At 44.8% G+C, this 12,111-nt stretch overlaps 1 protein-coding gene across 22 annotated transcripts in view; it reads right to left on the reverse strand.

Moving 5' to 3' along the window:
* Positions 1 to 12,111, reverse strand: part of SFI1 (SFI1 centrin binding protein) — a 109,843-nt gene that overhangs the window by 53,696 nt on the left and 44,036 nt on the right. For 21 of the 22 annotated variants that reach the window (XR_012418818.1, XR_012418817.1, XR_010578377.2 and 18 more), the window contains one exon: positions 10,038 to 10,132. Coding sequence is in view for 18 of the 22 variants with exons in the window: in XM_065522239.2 (XP_065378311.1) it covers positions 10,038 to 10,132 (95 nt within the window). In the remaining 4 variants the exon portion in view is untranslated. Of the gene's footprint in view, positions 1 to 10,037; positions 10,133 to 10,637; positions 10,791 to 12,111 lie in introns of those variants that run through there. The other variant, XM_065522240.2, reaches the window with a different exon arrangement.

Raw genomic sequence — 12,111 nt, forward strand, 5'->3', positions numbered from 1 at the left:
GTGTAGTGCTGTGGTTTAGAGTCTGGGATCCTGAGTAAGACAAGCCAGGCTTACTGGCCTTTTCATTTATTACAGACGTAATCTCATACAAGTTCCTCATCTGTAAAATGGTGCCTCTCTCAGAGGTATGTTTGGAAAGTGTAAATGAGATCATTTATCTATGAAGAGTATCTAAAATAAACACTAACTGCTCTTTCCAGAGTATGGAATGCAGGAATCTCATTAACTGTCTCTGCCATGATTCTGATGCACACGACAATTTGAGAACCATGCTTCCTTAAGGCCTAAAAGTACTTGCAAACTTTTTATTTAACAGTGCAAGAGTGAATGGACACTCCCTGAGGTCTACAGGAATGGCCTGAAATAACTTGTCAAATGTTAGAAATAATTCTTGCCTCTTGAGTAGCTGGGACTATAGGCACGCACCACCGCACCTGGCTAATTTTTGTGTTTTTTTGTAGAGATGAGGTTTTGCCATGTTGCCTGGGCTGGTCTCGAACTCCTGCACTCAAGCAATCCGCCCACCTCGGCCTCCCAAAGTGCTGGGATTATAGGCGTGAGCCACAGCACCTGGACAACTCTTTTTATCTTAAACATACAAGTGACTTTTTCCTTCTATTCCATAATATCTAGCTAGATTCACTGTAACTATAAATAATATAAGACAGCAGAAGTTGGGCACAGTGGCTCATGCCTTTGGGAGGCTGAGGCAGGCGAATCACAAGGTCAGGAGTTCGAGACCAGCCTGGCCAACATGGTGAAACCCCGTCTCTCCTGAAAATATAAAAAACTAGCCAGACGTAGCAGCGGGCACCTGTAATCTCAGCTACTCGGGAGGCTGAGGCAGGAGAATACTTTGAACCTGCGATGCGGAGGCTGCAGTGAGCAGAGATCACTCCACTGCACTCCAGCCTAGCCTGGGCAACAGAGCAAGACTCCGTCTCAAAAAAAAAAAAAAAAAAGGACAGCAGAATGTACATTCTTCAAGTAAATATTAGAACCGTTACAAGGTAGAGTATTTGGGGCCACAGAACAAACCTTAACAAAAATAAAGGAACTGAAATCATACTAAGACTTGTTGTCCGACCATAATGGAATAAACTAGAAATCCTTAACAGAAAGATATTGGGAAACTCCCAAATATTAGAAAACTAAACACGCTTCTAAATAATCTGTGGGGCAAAGAGGAGGTCTCAGGGAAAATCAGAAAACAATTTTTAACTGAATGAAAACAGAAATATAACTTATTAAAATTCGTGTAATGTAGTCAGTGTTTAAGAGAACTTTATAGCAGTAAATGTCTCTACTAAAAATACGAAAAAAATTAGCCGGGCGTGGTGGCAGGCACCTGTAATCCCAGCTACTCAGTAGGCTGAGGCTGGAAAATCGCTTGAACCCAGGAGGCAGAGGCTGCAATGAGCCGAGATCATGCTACTCTGCACTCCATCCTGGGTGACAAAGCGAGACTCCATCTGGAAAAAAAAAAAGAGCAGAAATCAAGAAACTTGAAAACAGAAAAAAGAAAAAACAATACAAAAACAGAGTATTAATGAATGCAAAGTTGATTATTTGTAAAGATCAATAAAAGTGATAAACCTCTAGCCAGATTAACCAAGAATAAAAGATCAAAGACATAAATCACCAACATCAGGAATGAAAGGGGGTGACAGCTACAGATCCTGAAGACATGAAAATTACAGTTATGAAATACTCAGCTGGGCGTGGTGGCTCACGCCTATAATCCCAGTACTTTGGGAGGCCGAGGTGGGTGGATGACCTGAGGCCAGGAGTTCCAGAGCAGCTTGTCCAGCATGGTGAAACCCCGTCTCTATTAAAAATATAAAAATTAGCCAGGCACGGTGGCGGGCACCTGTAATCCCAGCTGCTTGGGAGGCTGAGGCAGAAGAATCACTTGAACTAGGGAGGCGGAGGTTGCAGTGACCCGAGATTGTGCCATTGCACTCCAGTCTGGGCAACAACAGTGAAACTCTGTCTCAGAAAAAAAAAAAAAAAAAGCAACACTCTATGCACATAAATTTGACAACATATTTGAAATAAGCCAATTCCCTGAAAGATATAAACTACCAAAACTCACTCAAGAATGAGCGTGGTGGCTCCTGCCTATAATCCCAGCACTTGGGGAGGCCAAGGTGGCAGGATCACTTGAGGTCAGGTGTTTGAAACCAGCCTGGGCAACAAAGCAAGACCCTGGCATGAAACAAAAATTAAAAAATTATCCAAGTGTGGTGGCACACGCCTGTAGTTCCAGCTAATCAGGAAGTTGAGGTAGGAGGATCACCTGAGCCCAGCAGTTAGATGGAGGCTACAGTAAACTATGATTGTACCACTGCACTCCAGCCTAGGCAACAAAGCAAGATCTCATCTTCAAAAAAAAAAAAAAAAAAAAAAAAAAAAGCGGCAAAAATAAATAACCTAGGCTCACACCTGTAATCCCAGCACTTTGGGAGGCTGAGGTGGGCGGATCATGAGGTCGGGAGATCGAGACTATCCTGGCTAACATGGTAAAACACAAACATCAGTTTCTCTACTAAAAAAACAAAAAATTAGCCGGGCACGGTGGTGGACGCCCGTAGTTCCAGCTACTGGAGGCTGAGGCAGGAGAACGGCGTGAACCTGGGAGGCGGAGCTTGCAGTGAGCCAAGATCACACCACTGCACTCCAGCCTAGGCGATAGAGCAAGACTCTGTCTCAAATAATTTAAATAAATAAATAAATAAATAAATAACCTAAATAGTTTTCGAGCTATTAAAAACTGGAATTCAAAGTTTAAAATCCTCCAACAAAGAAAATTCTAGGCCTAGACCACTAGGATTACAGCGGAGAATTTTACTAACCACTCAAGGATGAAATAATACCAACTCTACAAATTTCTTTTAGAAAATACTTCCCATTTTGGGAGGCCAAGGCGGGCAGATCACGAGGTCAGGAGATCAAGACCATCCTGGCTAACAGGGTGAAACTCCATCTCTACTAAAAAATACAAAAAATTAGCTGGGTGTGGTGGTGGGGGCCTATAGTCCCAGCTACTCGAGAGGCTGAGGCAGGAGAACAGCATGAACCCAGGAGGCGGAGCTTGCAGTGAGCCAAGATCACGCCACTACACTCCAGCCTGGGCGACAGAGCGAGACTCCGTCTCAAAAAAAATAAAAAATAGAAAATTTACTTCCCAACTCATTCTACGAGGCTAGTATTACCTGAACCAAAACCAGACAAAGGTATGACAATAAAAGAACACTAAAGACCAATATCCCTCATGAATACAGAAGCAACCCCACCCCCCTCAACAAAATATTAGCAAATTGAACCCAGCAATATATAAAAAGAGTGGCATTAATCTGTGGAACATGGCTGGGTACAGTGGCTCATGTCTGTAATCCCAGCATTTTGGGAGGCTGAGGCAAGTGGACTGCTTAAGCCCAGGAGTTTGAGACCAGCCTGAGCAACAGTGCAAAACCCCATCTCTACAAAAAAATACAAAAGAAAATTAGCTGGCCTTGGTAGCATGCGGTTGTGGTCCCAGCTTCTTAGGAGGATGAAGTGGGAGGATTGCCTAAACCAGGTAGGTCACGGCTACTCTGAGCTGTGACTGCACCACTGCATCCCAGCCTGGGCAACAGAACAAAACCCTATCTTAAAAAAAATAAATAAATAAAAGTAAGACTGTGAAGCTGATTCAAAATCTGAAGAGCAGCTGGGCATGGTGGCAAGTGCCTGTAGTTCCAGCTATTCAGGAGGCTGAGGCAGGAGGACAGTGTGAGTGCAGGAGTTCAAAATCAACCTGGGCCAAACAGTAAGACACCATCTCAAACAAACAAAAAAAAAAGTTGAAAACTAGTCTATATAATTAACCTTAACAAAAGACTAAAAAAGAAGTCACCTCACAATCATCTCAATAGATACAGGAAAAACAGTTCAAAAATAATTCAACATCTACTAACGATTAAAATGCTCAGAAAACTAGGAATAGAATTTCCTTAACCTGATGAAGGACAGGTATAAAAAAACATACCACGAACATCCTATTTAATGATTAAAAGCTGAATGCTTTTCCCTTAAGACCAAGAACAAAGCAAGGATGTGTCCACTGTTACCACTGCTATTCAATATCGTACGGAAGCCCTAGCCAGTAAAATAAAAAAATGAAAAGAGGGCGGGGAGTGGTGGCTCACGCCTGTAATCCCAGCACTTTGGGAGGCCGAGGCGGGTGGATGAGAGGTAAGGAGATTGAGACCATCCTGGCTAACATGGTGAAATTCCGTGTCTACTAAAAATACAAAAAAATAGCTTGGAGGGCGCCTGTAGTCCCAGCTTCAGGAGGCTGAGGCAGGAGAAAGGCGTGAACCTGGGAGGCGGAGCTTGCAATGAGCTGAGATTGTGCCACTGCACTCCAGCCTGGGCGACAGGGCGAGAATCCATCTCAAAAAAAAAAGAAGAAAAAAAGAAAAAGTAAAAAGAAAAGAAGAGGAAGGAATAAAACTGTATCTATTCATAGACAATTTGACTGTCTACATAGAAAACTCCATGGAATTTACAAAAAAGCTGTTAGAAATAATAAATGAGCCAGGCACAGTGGCTCATGCCGTTAATCCCAGCACTTTGGGAGGTCGAGGCAGGCAGATAATGAGGTCAAGAGATCGAGACCAACCTGGCTAACACGGTGAAATCCCGTCTCTACTAAAAATATAAAAAATTAGCAAGGAGTGGTGGCAGGCACTTGTAGTCCCAGCTACTCAGGAGGCTGAGGCAGGAGAATGGCATGAACCTGGGAGGCAGAGCTTGCACTGAGCCAAGATCGCGCCACTGAACTCCAGCCTGGGTGACAGAGTGAGACTCTGTCTCAAAAAAAAAAAAAAAAGAAATAATCAATGAACTTAGCAGGGTTGTAGAATATACAAGATCCATATGTAAAACTACAGAATGTTTAGAAGAAAAGGTAAGAGGAAATCTTTGTGACCTTGGGTTAAGGCAAAGTTCTTAGAGATGACAGCTAAGATATGCTATCAAAAAATATAATCCAGCTGGGCACAGTTGCTCCTGACTATAATCCCAGGGCTTTAGGAAGCTGAAGTGGGAGAACCGCTTGAGGCCAGGAGTTTGAGACCAGCCTGGGCAACAAAGCAAGACCCCCATCTCTACAAAAAATAAAAACCTTAGCCAGGCATGGTGGGGCATTGCCTGTAGTCTCAGTTACTTGGGAGGCTGAGGTCGGAGCCCAGGAGTTCCAGGCTGCAACGAGTTATCATCACACCACTGAACTCCAACCCGGGCAACAGCGGAACTCTCGCAAAAAAAAAAAAAAAAAAAAAAAAAAAAAATCCATAAAAACAGAATAGCTTGGACTTCATCAAAATTAAAAACTTTTCCTCTGCAAAAGATACTGTTAAGAGAACAAAAACACTGGGAGAAAACATAAGCAAATCATGCTTTGACAAAATGCTTGTAACAGAATGCATACTTTACAAAACTAGGCTGGGCTTGGTGGCTCACGCCTGTAGTCCCAGCACTTTGGGAGGCCAAGGCAGGTAGATCCCCTGAGGTCAGGAGTTCCAGACCAGCCTGGCCAACATGGTGAAACTCTGTCTCTACCAAAAAAATACAAAAATTAGCTGGGCATGGCAGCACACCGTGTAGTCCCAGCTACTCGGGAGGCTAAGGTGGAAGAATTGCTTAAACCCAGGAGGTCGAGGTTTCAGTGAGCCGAGATTGCACCACTGCACTCCAGCCTGGGCAACAGAGCAAGACTCCGTCAAAAAAAAAAAAAAAAAAAAAAAAACTGTCAAAAAAAACCACACCTAACAAATAAAAAACAAAAAACAAATCTCAACAAGAACACAAACAACCCAATTTAAAAGGACAAAAGATCATGAACAGATACTTCACCAAAAAACAGATATAAATAGCAAATAAGCACAGGAAAAGATACTCAACATCACTAATTATCAGAGAAGTGCAAATTAAAACCACAATGAGATATCATCTTACACCAGTCAGAACGACTATTATTAAAAAGTTAGGTTGGGTGTGGTGGCTCATGCCTGTAATCCTAGCACTTTAGGAGGCTGAGGAAGGAGAAACACTGGAGCCCAGAGATCCAAGACCAGCTTGGGCAACATACAAGATCCTGTCTCTACAAAATATAAAAAGTTAGCCAGGCATGGTAGCACATGCCTATGGTCCCAGCTACTCAGGAGTCTGAGGTGGGAGGATCACTTGAGCCCAGGAAGTCAAGGCTGCAATAAACTATGACCAAGCCACTGCACTCCAGCCTGGGTGACACAGCAAGACACCCCCCATCTAAAAAAAAAAAAAAAAAGATGTTGGCATGGACACAGAGAAAGGGAACACTTTAACACACTGGTGGTGGGAATATAAATTAGTTGAGCTTCTATGGAAAACAGTATGGAGATTTCTCAAAGAACTAAAAACAGAACTACCATTCAACCCAGCAATCCCACTAGGGGGAATATACTCAAAGGAAGAGAAATTATTATATTAAAAAGACACCTGCACTCGTGCAGCACTATTCTCAACAGCAAAGTCATAGAACCAACCTCAGCATCCATCAATGGATACAGAAAATATACACCACAGCCGGGCGTGGTGGCTCATGCCTGTAATCCCAGTACTTTGGGAGGCCGAGGCAGGCAGATCACTTGAGGTCAGGAGTTTGAGACCAGCCTGGCCAATATAGTGAAATCTTGTCTCTACTAAAAATAAAAAATTAGTCAGGCATGGGGGCACATGCCTGTAGTCCCAGGTACTGGATAGGCTGAGGCAGGAACAGAGCTTGAACCCAGGAGGTGGAGGCAGCAGTGAGCTGAGATCACACCACTGCACTCCAGCCTGGGTGACAGAGTGAGAAAGAAAAAGAGAAAGAGAAAGAAAAAGAGAAAGAGAAAGAAAAAGGGAAAGGGAAAGGGAAAGGGAGAAGGAAGGAAGGAAGGAAGGAGGGAGGGAGGGAGGGAGGGAAGGAAGGAAGGAAGGAAGGAAAAGAAAGAAAAGAAAGGAAAGAAGGAAAGAAAAGAAGGAAAGAAAGAAGGAAAAGAAAGAAGGAAGGAAGGAGAGAGAGAAAGAGAGAGAGAAGGAAGGAAGGAAGGAAGGAAGGAAGGAAGGAAGGAAGGAAGGAAGGAAGGAAGGAAGGAAGGAAGGAAGGAAGGAAGGGAAGAAAGAGAAGAGAGGGCCGGGCGCGGTGGCTCAAGCCTGTAATCCCAGCACTTTGGGAGGCCGAGACGGGCGGATCACGAGGTCAGGAGATCGAGACCATCCTGGCTAACACAATGAAACCCCGTCTCCACTAAAAATACAAAAAAATTAGCCGGGCGTGGTGGCGGCCCCTGTAGTCCCAGCTACTCGGGAGGTTGAGGCAGGAGAATGGCGGGAACCCGGGAGGCGGAGCTTGCAGTGAGCCGAGATCGCGCCACTGCACTCCAGCCTGGGCGACAGAGCGAGACTCCGCCTCAAAAAAAAAAAAAAAAAAAAAGAAAGAGAAGAGAGAAGAAAAATATATACCATGGAATACCACCCAGCCATAAAAAAGAATGAAGTCATGCCCTTGGCACCAACATGGATGGAACTAGAGGCCATTATCCTAAGTGAACTCAGAAACAGAAAATCAAATATCACATGTTTACATTTATAGGTGGGAGCTAAACAGCTGGTACTCATGGACATAACAGTGGAGATAATAAACACTGGGGACTCCAAAAGAGGGTAAGGGAGGGTGGAAGAGGGACAAGGGTTGAAAAATTACCTGTCGTGTACAATGTTCACTATTTGGGTAGTGGATACTCAAATCTCCACCGTTATGCAGTATACCCATGTAACAGTAATTTTTTTTTTTTTTTTTTTTTTTTGAGACGGAGTCTCGCTCTGCCGCCCAGGCTGGAGTACAGTGGCCTGATCTCAGCTCACTGCAAGCTTCCGCCTCCTGGGTTTACGCCATTCTCCTGCCTCAGCCTCCCGAGTAGCTGGGACTACAGGCGCCCGCCACCTCGCCCGGCTAGTTTTTTGTGTTTTTAGTAGAGACGGGGTTTCACTGTGTTAGCCAGGATAGTCTCGATCTCCTGACCTCGTGATCCGCCCGTCTCGGCCTCCCAAAGTGCCGGGATTACAGGCTTGAGCCACCGCGCCCGGCCGTAACAGTAATTTTTAAAAACCCACAATTAAATGCCTGTATACACCCACTAGTATCGCCGAAGAAAAAATTTTAATGACAATACAAAGAGGTCAAGAGGATGTAGATACAGCAAGTAGAACTCTCATGAATTACTGGTGGGAATGCAAAATGGTACAGCCACAATAAAAAAGTTTGCCAGTTACTTAGAGAGTTAAACTTAAGGCCAGGCATGGTGGCTCACACCTGTACTGCCAGAACTTTGGGAGACTGAGGCAGGTGGATAGCTTTAGTCCAGGAGTTTGAAACCAGCTTGGGCAACATGGCGAAAGCCCATCTCTACCAAAATCCAAAAAATTAGCTGTATGTGGTAGTGTGTACCAAAGTCTTAGAACTGAGTATCAAAAAGAATGAATCTTACTGTATGTAATGAAAAAAACAACCAACCACCAAACAGCATAAGTTACTTACCAGTGAAACAGTGCATTTGGTGCAGTAACTGTGAGGCCTGGGTAGGAGCTTCTCATACTTTGGGAATACAGACAGGGGAAAGACCACTGGGCTAGGGGAGATCAAGGAAAGCTACACATTTAAATGGGCCGGAAGGAAGAACTACAGGGACAAAGATAGAAAGATAAGGAAGTGCACATCCAGTGTGTCAAGGGCAGACGGTGTAGAACAGAAGAGATGAAGACCTTGTGTGACATACCAAGCAGGGTTGACCTTACGTAAAGGAGTGACATGATCTTATCTATGTCTTACCACTCTTGTAGCTATGTGTACAATGAGAAGTAGGAAAAAATAAATGAGGGAGATTAATGAAGAGGTACTTATAACACTCTGGGAAAATGATGAGGATGACTCTCAGGAAGGAGCGATGCAAATATGACTGCAAGCGGTGCCTCAGAGGGCCATCTTAAAAGATTAGGTCAGTGGCCGGGCGCGGTGGCTCAAGCCTGTAATCCCAGCACTTTGGGAGGCCGAGGTGGGCGGATCACAAGGTCAGGAGATCGAGACCACAGTGAAACCCCGTCTCTACTAAAAATACAAAAAATTAGCCAGGCGCGGTGGCGGGCGCCTGTAGTCCTAGCTACTCAGGAGGCTGAGGCAGGAGAATGGCGTGAACCCAGGAGGCGGAGCTTGCAGTGAGCCGAGATCACGCCACTGCACTCCAGCCTGGGCAACAGCGTGAGACTCCGTCTCAAAAAAAAAAAAAAAAAAAAAAAGATTAGGTCAGTGATGACATGAGGCATGAGGAACAGACACCGTTCCTAAGTAAGTCTTCGTAGACAGGAAAAGTCAAAGGAACCGCAGGTGTAAGGGGGGGGGAATTGACAGGTTGTACTGGTGACTTGCTGGGTTTGAGGGACCTTTAGGACATGCTGCTGCTAATGCAGTCTGTATTATCATTTTGAAACCCCACGTCTTTTCCCTTAGACTCTCCACATGTTTCACAGAGAAACCAGACTCTGACCAGAGCTAAAGTGGCCACAGTATCACTAAGGGACAACTTGAGCAAAGCAGATCAACAAAGAGCACTGCAGCTCTGCTCCAGAGTCTCTGGGCAACTTGACACAGCAAGATAGACGGCAGCCCCAGGCGCCATAGGAGAGTCCCAGCCAGCACACTGAACCCGTAGGCCAGGAACAGCCAGTCCATACGAATTCTGATTAAACGAGCTTTAAGCGCTCAAACCATGCCATATGGAGAAAACCACAGGGATCCAATCGTACAGGTGCCCACTCAAGAGATCACACTTTCTGAAAAATATGAAAGAGAATCAAACGAATCTTCCTTGGACCTAGAGTTATTTTTCTCTCTGAGACAATGTGCTTGTCCTTCCTATGACGTTCTGCACAGTAAATGTGGGCATCTTCTTCATACATGGACTTCTTTTTCTCACCATGAACCTCGGCTCTAATGTACTTGTTCCTCATCTCCTGCTGCTGACGCACGTAGGTCTTCCAGGTCTGGAACATCAGGTTATACAGGTAATACCTAAGGACCCAAAAAAAGCAAACGGCATTTCTTTAAAATAAAACAACAGGCCGGGCACGGTGGCTCACACTTATAATCCTAGCACTTTCAGAGGCCAAGGCAAGGAGTTCAAGACCAGCCTGGCCAATATGGTGAAACCCCATCTCTACTAAAAATACAAAAATTAGCCGGGTGTGGTGGCACACGCCTGTAATCCCAGCTACTCCGGAGGCTGAGGCAGGAGAATCACTTGAACCCAGGAGGCAGAGGTTGCAGTGAGCCAAGATCGCGCCACTGCACTCAGCCTGAACAACAGAGCAAGACTCTGTCTCAAAAAACAAACAACAGCAAAACAACTCCTAATCCAACACACCAAGTCTGTTCTATACTCAGAAGAAATTAACATTGACGCTTCTGATTTAAAAAACAAAAAGCAAAAAAACCCATATCTGCACCAAAGCTAAAATTTCATTTCCTACAATCACAATGAACTCTATTCTCTTTGAAGAAGAGTCATTCTCCATACCTTAAAGTGTCACTGAGGAAGCAAAGGCTTGACTGCTCCAAGAATAAGTTGACTTTCATCATCCACAAATTCATGGTGTTTGGGCCAGGCAGAGTAGCTCACACCTGTAATCTCAGCACTCTGGGAGGCCGAGGCAGGCAGATTACCTGAGGTTGGGAGTTTGAGACCAGCCTGGTCAACATGGTGAAACCCCGTCTTTACTAAAAATATGAAAATTAGCCACACGTAGTGGCATGTGCCTATAGTCTCAGCTACTCAGAGGCTGAGGCACGAGAATCGCTTGAACCCGGGAGGCGGTGGTTGCAGTGAGCTGAGACTGCTCTACTGCACTCCAGCCTGGGTGACACCAAGACTCTGTCACAAATTTAAAAAAAAAAAAAAAAAAAAAAAATCCACGATGTTTGGAAAGACAATCTTGTCTCTTTTTTTTAACACAGGGTCTCACTCTGTCACCTAGGCTGGAGTGCAGTAAGGTGAACATGGCTCACTGTAGCCTTGAGGCCTCCCTGGGCTCAGGTACTCCTCCCACCTTGGCCTCCGAGAAGCTGGGACTACAGGAACACACCACCACTCCCGGCTAATTTTTGTATTTTTTTGTAGAGGGGGCTTTTGCCATGTTCCCTAGGCTGGTCTCAAACTCCTGGGCTCAAGTGATCTCTTGCCCCGGCCTCCTAAAGTGCTAGGATTATAGGTGTGAGCTACGATGCCTGGCCGACAGTCACATCTTAATTATCTTAACTATCCACACTATAAAAAACATCACTTCTCGTTTGCACTACAACATGGTCATTGACGCCTTTTCCTTCTTCTTGATACATACGCCATACATTTTAAGACTTTTGTCTCTTCATATTTTCCTAGTTTTAAATATTTTATTAACATTCATTTTTAAAAGTTTTTTCTTTTTTTGAGACAGAGTCTCACTCTGTCGCCCAGGCTGGAGTGCAGTGGCATGATCTCAGCTCACTGTAACCTCCGACTCCTGGGTTCAAGCAATTCTTCTGCCTCAGCCTCCCGAGTGGCTGGGGACTACAGGCACATGCCACCATGCCCAGCTAATTTTTTTATTTTTTTATTTTTATTTTTTGGAGACAGAGTCTTGCTTTGTTGCCCAGGCTGGAGTCCAGTAGTGCGATCTTGACTTACTGCAGTCTCTGCATGCTGAGTTCAATGAATTTTCCGGTCTCAACCTCCCAAATAGCTGGGACTACAGGTGCATGCCGCCACGCCCAGCTAATGTTTTCTGTATTTTCATTGAGATGGGGTTTCACTGTGTTGCCCAGGCTGGAATTTTTATATATATATATTTTTAATAGAGACGAGGTTTCACCAATGTTAGCCAGGCTGGTCTCGAAATCCTAACCTCAAGTGATCCACCCGCCTCAGCCTCCCAAAGTACTGGGATTACCAGAGTGAGCCACCACACTCGGCCTTCCCCATATATTCACTACTGCAATTCCTAGGCCTTGATTTC

Source organism: Macaca fascicularis, chromosome 10, assembly GCF_037993035.2.
Source record: "Macaca fascicularis isolate 582-1 chromosome 10, T2T-MFA8v1.1".
Classification (NCBI taxonomy): Eukaryota; Metazoa; Chordata; class Mammalia; order Primates; family Cercopithecidae; genus Macaca; species Macaca fascicularis.